At 37.5% G+C, this 15,879-nt stretch overlaps 1 protein-coding gene across 1 annotated transcript in view; it reads left to right on the top strand.

The window, feature by feature from the left end:
• The window catches only part of LOC135992030 (neural-cadherin-like), a 62,000-nt gene that overhangs the window by 13,129 nt on the left and 32,992 nt on the right, over positions 1-15,879 (top strand). The window contains exons 2-8 of the mRNA XM_065640952.1: positions 2,102-2,299; positions 3,162-3,387; positions 5,916-6,120; positions 7,573-7,684; positions 8,975-9,224; positions 11,913-12,055; positions 14,869-15,041. Of these exons, the coding sequence (XP_065497024.1) occupies positions 2,102-2,299; positions 3,162-3,387; positions 5,916-6,120; positions 7,573-7,684; positions 8,975-9,224; positions 11,913-12,055; positions 14,869-15,041 (1,307 nt within the window). The remainder of the gene's footprint in view (positions 1-2,101; positions 2,300-3,161; positions 3,388-5,915; positions 6,121-7,572; positions 7,685-8,974; positions 9,225-11,912; positions 12,056-14,868; positions 15,042-15,879) is intronic.

The raw sequence follows: 15,879 nt of genomic DNA on the forward strand, positions 1-15,879 counted from the left end.
AACTAAGAAGAACTGTGGTTATCTTGGCTGAATGCTGATTTTTCTATTAAGAGAATTTTCTGGATAAGAACAGAAAGTATTCAAAGGTCATTATGGATTAAGTCTCAGGAATCTAAACTAAGAAACTTACATTTGGCTTTGTTAATCACAGCACCAAGGAGTTTTCTTTGTGACAATCCACTTACTGGTTGTTTATAGATTGCAGATTATGATACGATGTACTAAATATGCCACTTGCCGTCAGACAGAGGTGCGTAATTATGAAAAGCTGAAGCTTGCAAGAGACTGATGTGAAAGATATATTAGTACAGCTGCGGGAGTGAAGAGATAACATTAGTAAATGCAGACATCAGACAAAAGTAATGTATTTTAATTGGAACATGGATGTTTTTTGGAGAGGGCTGTAACACTGCAATTAAGGACGTGGAGAGGGAGTATTGCTGCTGAGCTGAAGTGGCCCACCCTCCTGGGAGAATATTCTCCTTAGCAAGATAACACTGTTTACAAGATTAGACATTTAGGCAACACTTTATATTTAGAGTCTTAAATACTAAGTTCTTTGTATTATTAATTAGATTTAAATTAAACCAGCTAATTTTAGGTGTTTATGTGTTATTTCGGTTCCTGTAAAGCTATTTTGGAAATAAATACATGCATGTGTAGATATGTTTTCATGTATGTATAAATTAAAAATACACACTGAAATCGAGTAATAACACCATCAGCTTTAAAAATTCTGACTTTACATCCATTGTTAAACTTGCGGATAAATGATGTCGTAAATGTAGATAGCTGCTTTTACCTGGACCACGTTCCCTTTTGCTTCCCCAGGCTTGTTAGTGGGGCTCAGGACCACGTCAGCGCAGCTGCGTGGTGCTCAGAGTGGGACTGGCTGTGCGTGCCCCCTTGTCTGGAGCCACAGGCACTGCCTGCGGGCTGCAGCAACACTCACGTTGGCTTCTGTAGCAAAACTTTTCATAAGTTCAGTGCTGGTCTGCTTGGAGCCAAGCTGGCCAAAAGGCCTAAGTTATGTTTATACATCCCTGGTGTTACTGGTAAATATTATCAGTCACAAAAAAAAGTACACACTTTGTCACAGTCTTACGTTACCCCAGCTAAGTTGCTTCGAAGTCTGAGCTAGCTGTGTGTGACTGAAGGAAGCGTTTTTGCAGTTGAAAGTGTATATAAATTTATTAAGGAGAAAATGACTTTCTATCTTCTGTATCACTTTGCTTTCTCTGTAATGTGGAGATTTTAATCCTACCCTTTGGTCTCCCGTTCAAAAGCTTTCTTCACCGAGGATATTTTCCTACTCATTTCTCCTTTAACAGGAATACTTAACTCCATTCCTGGAGATTTCAGAGCAGTTTCTTTAGCCTGACGTTCTTCCTTTCTGCCACCTTTTCAGCAACACCTGCCTGATATTTATTACTTGTTTAGGAGCACTACTGTCTTCACTAGTTGATTAAATAATGACAAAGGTATAACAAATACTTTTTCCTCCATTTTTAAGGAACTTCTGCTGTTGATTTTTTGGAGAATTGAATAGTTCCATTCTGTGGTGATTTGGTTTTGGAGTTTTGTTTGTTTGTTTTTAACAGTATTTAATCTTTAATAGAAGTGAAAACCATATTAGGATTTCACTGAATTTGCTAACCAGGAAACTCACTAGTTAGAGTAGATCGGTTAGGATTTTTTGGCAATGATTATTTAATTTTCAAAATTCAGAGTTGCTGTAACCATTATAGAGACAAAATATTTCTTTATACTTTTTTTCTTCAGCAAAAAAATTTTCCAGAAAGCATGTATTTAAATTTTGAAAATTTAAGAATACATGATCTTTCCTAAAAAGAGATGTTAGTAGAATGTTACATGCATGTCCCTGATCTTGCAGTTCAGCGGTACTTGTGCTGGTTATTTTTTCCCCACGTTGTGTCTGGACGCTGTTGATTGCAGAAGAGCCTTAAAAGCCAAGTTTTTCTGGATTACATGCCAACAATATTGCAGACAATGTGCACTCAGGAATTGATACATATTTCTATTTCTCTGAGTGCCATTAACTAGCTGCCTCAATATTTCCTTGTTTTTCTGTGACCATTAGGAAAGGATTGGTACTTGGTGCACTTGTCACTTACTGTGACAGATGTGAATGACAACGTCCCCGAATGGGCCATGGAGCCCTTCCCGTTCTCGGCCGTGGTTTCCCCTGAAGCTGCGGGAGGTACTGAAGTGTACAAGCTGCTTGCCGTGGATGCAGATGAAGGGATCCGTGGAGCTGTAGAATATTCTCTCTTGGAAGGTAAGTTTTAACCCTCTCATTTCCTGCATATTTGGCTTCACTAACTATTGTGATTTTTTTTTTTTTTTCTCTTTTATCCTCACTTCTGTTAGTGAAAAATCTTCCCTGCAAAAGGTTCATAAACCTTCAGCTCTCTGTGTGAGAAAAAACAACTTTTATTGAGGGTGCAGGCAAGATTTGCTAGATTTGAAGTACATTCTCCGTGCAGAGTTGGGTTCCCGCCCAGATTGTCCCTCAGGGAATGGGGGACTGGAGCAGTCGGTGTTCCTCGGGGCTTTGGCAAGGGGGTGGCGATGGCAGCAGGGCTGCCTGGTCCTGAGCTAGGGCAGTACGTGGAGCACAGGTGGTTGGGTGGAGAGGGTTAATGTTCCTTCTCCCTTGCAGGAGTCATGCTTCTGGTTCATTTCTAACAAATTTTTAAGTGTCTGGGTTGTGGCTTAGCTTTGCAAAGTTAGTACAGACTCATTAATTATTTTCTTTGTGGGACTCTTCAAAGAAACTTCAATATTAGTTCAAAACTGTCTGAGCAGAAGGGGAGTAGCAATACCTCTCCAAAGGTAAATTTGTTCTTTTTGGCCAGGATTCTAGAAGGGTATTTTCTTGTAAGGGATATTTAGGGTCAAACAACAGCAACGTATTGGAGGGTAGAGAAGAGTGATAATTGTCTGGAGAAGTAAAATGCAACTTAGAATAAATGAATGTAATTACTGACTTCTAAGTTCTAAACAAACTTTCGAATTTTTGTGTGCATGCTGATTCTGAGCCAAAACTTACTCAGGAATTTATACCTTATTCTCCTCTCGATTTTAATCAAGTAAAAATGTTTTTTGCTGACAACAATTTGTGGATCTGTTCTTTTTAGGTGGTGAAGACAGATTTGAAGTTGAGAAGGACACTGGCTTGATTAAAACAACAGGCTTGCCACTGGTGAGGGACAAGGAGTATTTGCTGACTGTACTGGCAGCAGATAAACTTGGAAGCAGAGGGTCGCCAGCCTCTGTTTCTATAATTGCTGGATTTCGACCACCACAGTTCACCAACATATCGTACTTTGTTGATGTTCCTGAAAGTATGCCACAAGGAAAATCGTAAGTAACAGTTAAAAATAATGCTGTGAGCTTGTTTTCCTGGTTTAACTTCTGTTTGATCTCCCCAAAGCCTCAGTATTGTTTGTGGATGAGAAATACATACTGTGAGAAGCAATCAAGATATGTTTTATGTATTTTTTTAGTCACCCTTTTATACAGAAAAGTGGTATGAATAGTTATGGTTTCTTGCTTTTTTAAAATGATATGGAAAGTATTAGCAGATGTCTATTGTGTTTTAATTTTCAAACAAAATGCAGAATACAAGTTAGAACTGTTACATCATGAAGAAGGATATCCTGGTGCAAAAGAATACAGTAATTTTATGAGTTGAATTTGGAGAAGTGCCTTTTCCATCAAGTGAAAATCAGAAGAAACTACTGTCTTTGCTGTCTTCATCAGTCACGGTGACAAACTGAGCAAAACTGAAGATGCCACAAAACTTGTCGTTTTATTTTTCCATCCTTTGTCTAACCATGTGGATCTAAATATCACAGAAAATGCTAGTAACATAGGTCCACCTGAATACTGGGTTCTGTCTGTCCCAAACTGCGTTGTTCTTATGGAAAACATTTCCTCTTCCAGTTGAACCGAGAATACTTTTGTCCAGTAAACGTCTTCCTTGTGTGGCCATTCAACTGTTGTTATATTATCTGTGGTGTTGTATTGTGCTGTTCAGTCTACAACATTCAGTTTTACAGTGTTTAAATAACAAAGGTGTGTTAAGATAAAAAAAAATAGCAACTGTCAATAGCAGATAACAAGGTTTTTCTTGAAAACTGCAGTAAACTTAAATAGCATGGGGACAAAAGAAATGTAAGAACTGTGAGATGCTACGATACCTAACAAGTACCTGCCATTTTGGGTTCAGTTATGTTTAGGATTAAAAACAATGACATTCTTTATTAACTAATTTTTGTCACTATTTAAAAATAGGTTTACACACCTAAGATGATAATGGATGAATCAGTTTTCCAAATTACTTTGTAATATCCAAAAGGAATGAAGTATTTAATGTGGTTGTTATTATGTCAGAAGAGGTTTGAATATAAACAATGTGCACAGTGAAAGTAGTTTCCTGTTACGTGTTGACCAGAAATAGTCATGAAAATCCCTGTAGAATCCTGAAGTTCTGATATTTAATTTGGACCAATTACACGGGCGTGCAGGCAAACCGAGTTTCTGTTGTGTGCTGGGTCTCTGGGTTTGGGATCGCACAACTGGAGGCTGATTGAAGGCGGCTGGTGACCAGGCAAGCGTTACCAAATCTTTCTCTTCCTTTGGTCTGCCACTAGCACTGATGTGCTCGCTGCATGGGCAGGCTGATCTGATGGAAGATAAAGGAAGAAAAAAGAGTTTTCAGCTGGGTTGTTAAACGTGCTCACTGCATGGCCTTGTGATTTTTAGTGCTGACAGGAGAAGAGAGGTGGCAGGAGAGCTGGGGTAGGGAGTTAAAAGGAGGGCGAAATAATTCCTGTTGGCAGGAGCACGGTCTTGGCACTGGTTGAAACTGATCATGAAACCACATCAAAGGAAAATCCAGAAAAAAACACGAAATGATGATCTCCAGCAACCTTTTCCATTGTTTCAGTATTGCACCTGGGGGAAGTGAGAAGGCAGCAGCATGGAATGTGTAGATGTGGCTCTTATGGACTTGTGTTAGGTTTACAGTTGGACTTGATGATCTTAGAAATCTTTTCCAACCTAGATGTTTCTATAATTCTATCCTATGATTCTATAAATACAAAAGGGGAAAAGAGGTGTTCAGACAAACTGAGTTTTGTCTTTTTTATTGTGATCATCACTGGATCATACGTGCTGGTGGGTTCTTCTAGGAGACAGAATTCTTTTTCCCAAGAAACCTGCATGATAAGGCAACAAAAACTTGAGGAATTGGTATTCTGTTTTAAACCCTTTAAAAATATTTATTTTTTAGTTTCCTCTTTTACTTCATACTGCAAATTTTTTTCCCCCTTGAAGACTTTAAACACATTGGGCTTCAGTGAGAAGAAGATTGTGCCACACAAGGGCTAAGAACACATACCCTGTATAACCTGTAACATGCACGCTGTTAGTGACTAGCCTTTATCCTTCTGCAGAGATCTGTTGAAACTTCAGGATGGTACAACCGAAGCAGCAAACTTACCATGCTGTTATTAAAATGAATCTTTTGTGTCTTGCTTTATCTTTTAGTTTCCTGGCTGAAAGCCATCGCTACTGTAGGAGGAAGTTAGACTAGGCAAATTCAATGGCAGCAAAAATGAAATCGTCTCTTCCTGTGTTTTTAATCCTTACTGTTTTCTGTTTCCAAGAATCCTATCTATATCTGTTTAACCTCAAGGTGATAGAACTACTGTATGACAAAATGTTTGAATTTGGTGTTGACTTCAGTGAGTATTGCTCTGATCAGATCTACAGGATTGCACCATCATTTCTGTTATGTATCATTTTTGTCATATCTTTCAGTATGTTATATTACTTGCTTAAGAATCCTCTTTTTTTCTTTTTTTTTTTTTTTTTTTTAAATGCAGCTTTCTTACAGTCACTGCTGTATCATATCAGAACAAACCCCTGAGCTACAGTTTGCTAACTAATCCTAGTGGTCTGTTTAGTATTGATCAGACAATAGGAAATATCAGTTTAACTCGGAGTGTGGATTATGAGAGTGACCAGCACCAGTATCTTCTTTTGGTCAGAGCAGAGGAAAATGAGGGACACTTCAGTAGTGCAGCTGAGGTAGGTGTTCACATCTGGCATTCTGTATATATGGGGTGTTTCAAAAAGATGGACCTGATTTGAAATCACAATATCTCTGCAACCACAAAGCGCCCATGAACGAAACTCTTACCACTTGAAAGGGCAGGGCACAGAGTTTCAAGTGATTACCTCTAGATAACTCATTAAACTGTTTGTAAATTTTTGTGAAATTAACATGTTGCCATTGTGAAATATACTGCTTTGAAATTGGGTCCGTCTTTTTGAAACGCCCTGTATTTTATTTTCCGTTAGCCTTTCCAGATTTCTATACTGATTCACTAGGGCTCTCATTTCCCCAGCTCATGCTGTCTGCCCCTTTTAAAAGTCTTTTTGTCTATGGCTAGATTTGGGGACTGATTTAGGTACTCTTGGGGTTCACTCTTGCTGATGCTGAAAAGGCTATTTCTGAGGAATCAAGATGCTGTTGCATCATAGGTCCTAGGCCTTATCTGGGAAGCTACGGAAACAGATGCTGCCAAACCACACGAGGTCTTGTCTTACTCTAAACCTTCATAAACTATGATGTATATTTGAGATTATTCCAATTTAAACCAGAGGCAGAACAGAAAGTGTTTTGTATCAAGAACACAAAGTTAATTTGTAAAGAGAGAAAGTAACAAAAACTCACAGATATTAGAAGATGATGGTTCATGGTGTTTTGGAAAGCTGTTTTTGACACCAAAAAAATTTCTAATTATAGATTCACTGAGCTAGGAAATGCATGTAATATGACAGTTTGTTCCTACCGCAGGAAATAACGTGGACACTATAAAGGGAATCAGAGGCAGAATTATTAGGAATGAGTGGGAGGACACGGAGAGACAGTGTGTCAGTGTAACAAACAGTGGCTGTAGCACACCAGAGACTGATCGTTTCTATTGACCCTTTTATGTACTACTGTTCACATTGTAAACAATACAACTGTGGACTCATATTTGACATAGGAGTAAGAAAACAATTTTAAAGATATTAGAAGCAGGATACTTTTTCTTACTTGTTTTACAATAATCAGTTCCATTTATGTCTGATTTACGCTGCTGTAATTGAATTCAGAACTTGGTCTTGGAGATTTATACTGCTAAAATGCAATATGCTTGGCAGTAGAGATTTTGGTGTTACAAATCACAGAAGTGTTGGAAGATGGGGTAATGGAAAAAGGATGCTTGGAAAGCAGACTGTCCATTTTCCTTTAAATTAATAATAGGAAATAATCAATGGAAATGAAGAGTGACTGGAAAATGTTGCTGTAGGGGACTGAGACTTGGCCATTCCTAGTATTTTGGAATCTAGTATTTCAATGGTCTTATGGGCTATAGCTTCTGAAGACCTCAAGGATGTTTTTGGTACATTCTTCCATCTGATATTTGAAGAGCAATGAAGTCGTTGCCTTGATTCACTTTGCTATTCAACATTCCTCTCTTTTCCATTCAGGTTTTGGTTGTAATCACAGATGTGAATGATTGTGTCCCTGAATTTCATCAGTCAATTTACAGCAAAGTTGATGTTCCTGAAACAGTTACTATGACAACTGCACTTCTACAAGGTTGGTACTTCTAAAACTATTTGTTACATTCAGTTATCAGTATTTTTTTTTCTCTCACTGATTAGAATTCAGTTTGGAAGGTAAAATTACCTGCCCCAGCATGGATAATTGCAACTCTCTGAAGGCAAATGGCACCTTGTAGAATTAGCTCATGATTATGAATTCCTGCCACAGCCCAAACAAATTTGAGGGATGGGAGACGGAGGAAACAAGTCGTCTTTGTAGGATTTTGAAGTTACAGGGCTCCAGTTGTGGTTGGTGTTACAGCAGCTGGCTTATAATAGCAATCTTGCAACATTTCTTTTTTTTGAAGGAAGAGAGTGATGTTGGATGAGAAATTACAGACACGTCAGCTCGGCTTCTCTGCCTATCTGTAAGAGACCTACATGGGATTGCCATAGGAAATACTGTTCTTTTGTGCTGAAAGCCTCTTGCACGATTTAACTGTTGTATGTGAAGATTTGTTTGGGTGCTTGAGAAAAAGACTTTGTTTCTTCCCAATATAACCAATAACTTAAGCTTTAAATGATTATGCTCTCTAAATTATGATTATGTAAACTGCAAAAATCCTGTAGTGAAAAATGTTTGTAAAGAAACGAGCACGTCCTGGCAATAAAAGAAATTTATGTCAACTAAGCAGTTGCAGAAGGGCCTTGTATTAGTCTTTAACCCTTACATAAACTTTTTATAAATCTTCAGGGAGAAAAAGGAAATTAAACTACAAGAAAATTGCTGTTGCCTAGTAGATAGGATTTTATAACCTCCTACCGTTCTATTTAGTGATTTATTCTCTACTAATGGTAGTCTGTCAGTTACTATTCTGGTAACTGTGCTTTTAGCATAGGTTTTTGTAGATTATGGGTGTGATCTGACAAACACATTAATTTAACTTGCATCAGTTGAATAAATTTAGATGTTTCCTTTTTAACCACACAGGGTATGGTCTGTCCAAGTGTCTTTGGGAATCTCTTTGGGAATATATTCTTGGTAGTACAGTGCTCTTTAAACCCAGCAGACAAAGGAGACCAAGGCAAGATCTAGTGGCTGAATTCAATCAGGGACTTAACTTTTTTCTTTTTTTTTTTTTTTAAAGCAACTTATTTTCAAGTAAGGGTTAGTTCAATAGAAAGCACAGAAGATAGTACATTTTTATAAATGATTTCAAGCACTGCATGCCATGGGAAATGCTATTACAGTTTTATACTATACGCTAATCCTCTTGTTAAAGTACTTAGCATTCCAATTCACAGACTTTGATCTACACAATGTCTTTCTCTTCTCTTTTCATAGTGACAGCCACTGACTGCGATTCAAAAGAGAATGCCGAAATACTGTATTACACTTTGAGTCAAGACTTCAGTATTACTTCTCACGGAACTATTTTTCCAGCAACGCAGTTAGACTATGAGCGACCTAACCACCTTTATGAATTCGTAATCATGGCTGTAGATAAAGGGGAAGAGCCAAAGACTGGGACAGCAACCGTTAGGATCCGTGTTTCAAATGTCAATGATGAAGCACCTGAGTTTTCCCAGAAAATGTAAATACATATTCTTAAAATCCTGTTATCTTTGTCTTTTACTGTTGCTTTATTAATTTTGGTCAGAAGGCCGATCATTACAAGATGGTAGCTGGTGTTGGTTCAGTCACATCTGAGAGTTAGACTGACAAAGGTGGGATCATCTTTTGAGTCTGAGACTCTGTTACTAGCAGTAAAAAAAAAAAAAAGTTTTAAGTTTGGTTCTTCATTTTAAGCTTTAGGCATACTTTCAATATATAGTAGGACTTAGGTATCTAGCTAGATAGCGGCAGTATATAGACAGTCTCTTTTGACAGAACTTGCACTTTGATTTTTTCTGATATGTACTGAAAGAAGTGTTGCAGTAATTTCAGATTATACATTTAAAGAGGACCCCTTTACCACCGAAAGAAATCAAGCAGAAGAAGCAGGCAACTCGGTGTTGTCCTCAGCCCTCATCCGGAGTACATGGTGATATTTTGCCTTTTAATTGGGCAATTTAAGCTTGGACAGAGGCAACAGCCTGCATCCCTGGTTATAATCGTTAAAGAAAAATGCTTAGATGGCAGAGTCCTAGTTGACCATTGAATTATAAAAACCACAAGATAAATGTCAGTAAGTGGAGTTCACCTAATTTCACTTCGTTTTACGCCCTACAAACTCCACTACCTTTTTTTTTTTCCTTCTTCTAAAGGATCAGTAAGCATTTTTCTTCCATAGTTGGGGCTCAGAAGCCTCTGAAGCAATGTCAGAAGTACTATAAACTTGTATTTGCATTAGAGGCTTAGTAATGCAATTCCAGTCAGCTTCTGCATCAGCTTTCCACTCTTTAAAAGTAGAAGTTGCTCAGAACAAAACCCAGGCAGAGATTTCAGAGATGCTAAGCTTATGGTTTAGCTGAACAAAACATCAAAGCTTTCTGACAGTCCTTATTTTATTTAAAGGTAACCTCTGGCTTCAAAATCTTGTGCCGTCCTTTCTTTCCTAAACATTGCTTAGGAAATATGGCTTGGAAAAGGATATTTTAAAAATTCTTACTGGATCTCTATGCATTTTCGAATACTAAACCAGATTAAGTTTCTCACTCTTCAGATGTTGCCTGCTCTTAATTTATTTATTTGCTTTAATACTTAGGGTCATTGAATATTTAGCTGTACCTGTTCCCTATGCAATAGCAGGGAAACTGCCATCATATATATTTGTAGATTGGAATTGGAATTGAATTTAGCTCCTGGAATTCAAATTATCTCAAATTTTTGTTTAACCAGGTTAACCAGGCTTTGCTTTTGCTTCATCTTTCCAGTTACGAAAAAAATCTTGAACCTAAACGTGAATTTCAGACAGAACTTAGTTGAAGTGAAATAGATTTATCATGAACACCCATAAATTAGGTCCTGTTGAGGGACTGGTTTGGAATGAATGTTGTGCTCTGTGCCAGGCTAATACAGATCAGGATGATGATGATGTCCCTCTGGCCCTTTGTTTAAATAGATTTACAGTCTGGTATAAACTTAGGATTCCTTGCCACAAGCTTTCTTTCATCACAGTTATTCTGTGTCTCAGTTATGAAATGCTTAAGGCCGCCACTCTGTTTCATTTTGTCAGTATTCTCCTTTTTAAGAGACCTTTTCTAGTTACTTGAACTCTTCTCTCCCTATATTTCATATTTAATATTAGCAGAATTACTGTTCATTTACTTTCCAGATGCAGAGTGAAGACAGTGTCCTGAGGGTTGTGACTGAGCTAAACCAGAATAATCTACTTCTCTTACTTCATTGCATATTAAATTGGGGGAAGAAAAAAGCTGTCTTCACAAAGCTTTTGGTGAAAACACACATAACTAGACAGCAAAAGCCATGGGAGAGGTTTTCTGTGCATCTGTTTTATTTTTCTTTGAATTTTTTCCTATTCTTAGCATATGGAGAGTCGGTCCATAAGCAATCTGAACCTAGTGGCACGTGTATTTTATTTATATTATTGGATACAGCCAGCTGCAGTTCATTCTTATGGCTGAGCTTTGGGATGTATACTATGGACATGTCTGTTGTATGCGTAGTCTGGCCTGTGCTAAATCCAGTCAGATAAAATAATAAATATTTGGGACTTTGCTAAAGCAGGGAGCTTTTCTACTCCAGAGAGCATTAAGCTTAGGCTGATAATGCCTCTTAAGAGCTTACAATGTCAGTGATGTGTCTGGAATTGAGATTTTTGTAAAACTGACATTATGCACATATCCTCCACATCTAATTCTCATATTAGTCATGCCGGTGCAGAGACTATACTGAAAGCATTTTGACAGCTTGTGTTGGAAAGTGTGCTATAATAAGCAGTGCTTTAACTTAGCAAATGCTTGCTTTGATTCTGCGAATGGTGCAACTCAATTTTTTAAATTAAAAAAAAAAAAATTGAATTCTGCGTTTAGCCCAAGTCTTCCTGCGAAACAAAGCTTCAAAGCTTTAATATTGCTGGAAGTTTGCAGTGGATATCTGTGGGAGGTAACAACGGAAAGTCATGGATAGTTGTATAGATCATCAATACTATCATGTCACTGGTTAACAAAGAAGCATCTTATCAGTGTAATTATATTAGTAAATGACAAATCTCTGCAGTACCCTTTGTATAAGTAGTCAGAAGATGTTGTAAACGAGTTCTGTATATATTGTTTCCTGTGTAAGTTCATAAATGTGTTGTCATAATTTACTTTAACAGCTACAGGAGTTTTGTTTCTGAAGATGCAGGCCCAAACACACTGGTTGCTACAGTTAACGCTATTGACCCTGATGGAGATGGTGTGATGTATGATATTCTGTCTGGGAACCAAAAAGGAAACTTTGTTATTGACCCTAATAAAGGTAATAATATATTAGCTCTTTGCTGCTGCAGCCATGATGTTGATTCTGATGTGATGCAGCTTGAATTTGATCTTCATTTGGTAGCAATTATAAAAACTGAATAGCATATTCTGGTTTTGAGTCTAATAGTAACCTAATTTTAAAAGATGCAGGAAAAAGATGCAGTTGTTCTAGACTCCATTATAATGCTGAAAACCTAGTATATTTTTCCTAAAAGCTTTGTGTAATTGACTTGTCTTACTTGTTCATTGCTTCCTTTTCAGTCAGTAACTTAATAGAGAGCATTATTATAATAACATGTAACTTAACAGACAGTAACTTAATAGAGAATGTTATTATTGGTAACAGTAAGTTTGACATTCCAGAATGTCAAAAAGGATGTCGATACCATTTGAATCTAGGAAACTGGTTTCAAAGTTGCAGCAAGAGAGGGTCACAATTAGCCACAGGTACTGTTAGTAATCAAATAGCCACATGAGGAGAAAAAACACTAGGATGACAGTTCTGACTGGAGCAGTTTTCTTTGTGCAGCTTTTTCAATAACTCAGTTTTAACTGGTTTAATGTGGGCATTTGGGTTTTTAGATGAGGCTTTTTTTCCCCGCATGTATGTCTACGTCCTGATTACACAGGCGTGAACAAACACTTCTTAACTGAGTTTGTGTTGTACTGACACAAAATGATGCACTTGTAGGCAGAATGAGACTCCCACTGCTTTATTTCAATGAAGGCAAAAGTATCTAAAATATGAACAAAGTAAGTATATTTTTTGTCTAAGGACAAAAACCTTTCACATGAGGGATGTTATTTAGCCAATACTGCATGCATGAGAAAAACAAACAAACAAACATAGGGAATACTTTGCAGTTTAAGTAATTTTTTCTGAAATACCAGTTTTTACATCTTTTAAAATTCTTTTCAGCACTCGCATATTTTTAAAAGCCCAAAAGAAAAAAAATCCCACAACATTGGTGTCCTCATTAAAGAAAAAAATAATGCACAGACACATCATCTGAGTAGGCTGGCATATCCCTTTAAGTTAGTAGGATTTATTTGCCTTTTATTGCTGGAAAAAACACAATCCCATTGAAGGATTTAAGTAACTTAATTAAGTTCAATTAAACTACTTTCTGTTTAAGCTATTTGAACTGAAATAAAAATCTGAACTTACCTTTTTCAAAACACAAGCATGGAATATATAGGGAGGAGTAAGCCACCCTAAGTTATTCCTTCTCTTTACTTCATAGAGGTCACTTAGCATGAAATTTTAATTTCCATGCAAATCATCTTTTTGCAATATTAATGTTAAATTCTGAAATGTTCCCAAAAATATGATCTGCAGGTAACTTGCAAGAGTTGAAGCGTGATCCTGAATTTATTGAGAGCTCCTTTTTTACTTTCTGACCTCAAAATAAGAGCTGTGGGTTCCAAGAGTTAAGTTTCTAAAGTTACTTTGGCACCTAAATAGGAACCATGGTTTTAAGTGTCTGATTGTACAGGGGTAGTATATCTGGTACTTCTGAAACTCTTTATTGTAAGTGCTCAAAGAATCTTAATATCTGATTGACAGCATCTCTTAGGATTAGCTCCATGGTTTTAATAGAGATAATCATGTATATGTACCTTTATACTTTTTACTAATGAGTTTTTATAGTCTTTGAAACTTAAATTTTAGAAACATGAGCATTTTTTTCAAAACATGCCTGGGCTTTTGTTTCTTAATAAACCAATAAAGGTTTATACAGTGGCCTGGAGCAGTTTCTTTTCAGAATCATGTCAGGGGAATAGTTTGTACCCCCTTGTCAAAGAAATGCCAAGGTAAAATGGAAATGTGTCAAAAATAAGTGCTGCAGCTGCATTTGCAAGCAAACTGAGTGACACCAATGCTGTGACAATACTTTGTTGTAATGACAATTGCTATTATGCCTGATGAATAATGGAGGTGATTGACGGATGATGGAGCAAAAGAATGACAGCTTCTCACTGCGCCGTCTCAGATAGCTGCAGTCACTTCTGCTTTTGTAGCAAATTTTTCCTACATCTTTCTCTGACAGAGCCTTTCTGTCCCATCCAGCAGGACGTATCATTTGGGTGACTTGGGAGAGTAGCAAAATATGGGTTTCTGGGAATAGGCCAATATAGCTGAATGCAGCGTGATCGTGCTGCAGGAAGGTATAACAGACTTGTGCTGGTTTGTGTTGAGCTGGTGTGGGTGGCTGTGGCAGCAGACGTGGTGACGTGTGCTTCATTGCAGTAGTGACACAGGAACACGGCCAGGCTTGCTGGCGGGGCTGGTGCAGGTTGAACATAAGTCTGCTTCAGTGTTTCTCTGGATTTTTTTGTTTTGTTTTGTTCTTTTCTGTGGCAAATAGACTGAAGCTAGTATGTGCAGGTCAGCTGAGTTGCAGCTGTGGTGTCATTTAGCTCTGTAGGCATACCTGCAGACAAACAAACCTGTTGTGCTGTCTTAATTGTGTTTTAATATCAGACTACAGTAAAAATCCCATAATTAAACTCTAGTAGCATTGTGTTTTATTGGTGAATGGGTAAACCAGAATGGTTTGGTGTTATGCTTACTAGTGAGAAGAATATCAGTAACTGGTTAATGTGGTAAATTAAAAAAAACCCCAAAAAAACAAATCCCCCTCCCCCCCCCCCCAAACCAACAAAACAAAACAAAACAAAACTCCCACAAACAAACCAAAACCCCACCACAACAACAAAAACCCCAAACAAACAAACAAAACCCTAACAACCAACCAACCAACAACCAACCAAACAAAAAACCAACTGCACAACCTGTTGTTTTTGCAGGACTAGTCAGACTTCGTTCAAGTCCGTTTCCTAAGCTGCAGGGGACAGAATATGTTCTTAATGTCACAGCTACTGACGATAACGCCTCCGGAGGGCCCCATTCTCTTACAAGTACTGCCCAGGTTGTTGTGAAAATCTATGATGTCAACAATAACAAACCTGTCTTTCAGAAGGTAAATGTCTGAGGCCATTTGTATTGCAATGTATGGTAAATGTTTGAGACTGTTGTCAGTTCAAGCGATGCAGCTGATGAGCTACTCAAGAGCTGTTCTGCTTTCGTGTCTTTGAGTCCTTATGCTGCCGCATTCTCCATCTTTTCCATCCCTCTTGTAAGACCTGCAGGTTTTCTCTGGCGGCAGAGCAGCTTCTGTGAGCACTGTCTTTTCCTTGAACCATGTCTCATCTCTGGCATTTTAGCAGATAATGCTGAGTGAATAACTTTTGGAGGATTGGTGTGACATATTGATAGGTGTAGCTATCTATGCAGTGGACTTGTTCCAGAATCTCTCTCTAAATTACATAGGCTCTTTTGATGATTGTGTGTCCGGAACTGATGAAAGAGAGAAGAATGGAAGTGTTCTAGCTTAATTTGTAAAGTACTGTAAAAAATAAATGTTTGAATATGTTTTCAGAATGTTAATTCATATTAAAGATCTATTGTCTAAAAATGTCAAGTTTGATGCTGGTGGCTAAAATGTTGATGGACAATGTTGTGTATTTTGAAAAGTCAGTGACTATTCACGTCAGTGTTGGAAGTTCTCAGTAATCTGTCCTTGACAAAGTTACTTTGTGTAGAAATGCCTTTTTGACCAAAGCAATTCTGTGATTTGGGCAAGTGTATGCCCTCTTTTTTATAAGATTTTTGCTAATATAGAAAAATGTTTGCATTTGTAAGTATATGCTACTGTAACTTTTCCTCGAAGTATTTTCATTAGTTGGAGATGCTCAGTGGCCTCATATTGTGTGTTGTTCGTATAACTGCAAAATAGAGAGTGAAATCTGTAAATTAAT

This window comes from Caloenas nicobarica, chromosome 9, assembly GCF_036013445.1.
Source record: "Caloenas nicobarica isolate bCalNic1 chromosome 9, bCalNic1.hap1, whole genome shotgun sequence".
Taxonomy (NCBI): domain Eukaryota; kingdom Metazoa; phylum Chordata; class Aves; order Columbiformes; family Columbidae; genus Caloenas; species Caloenas nicobarica.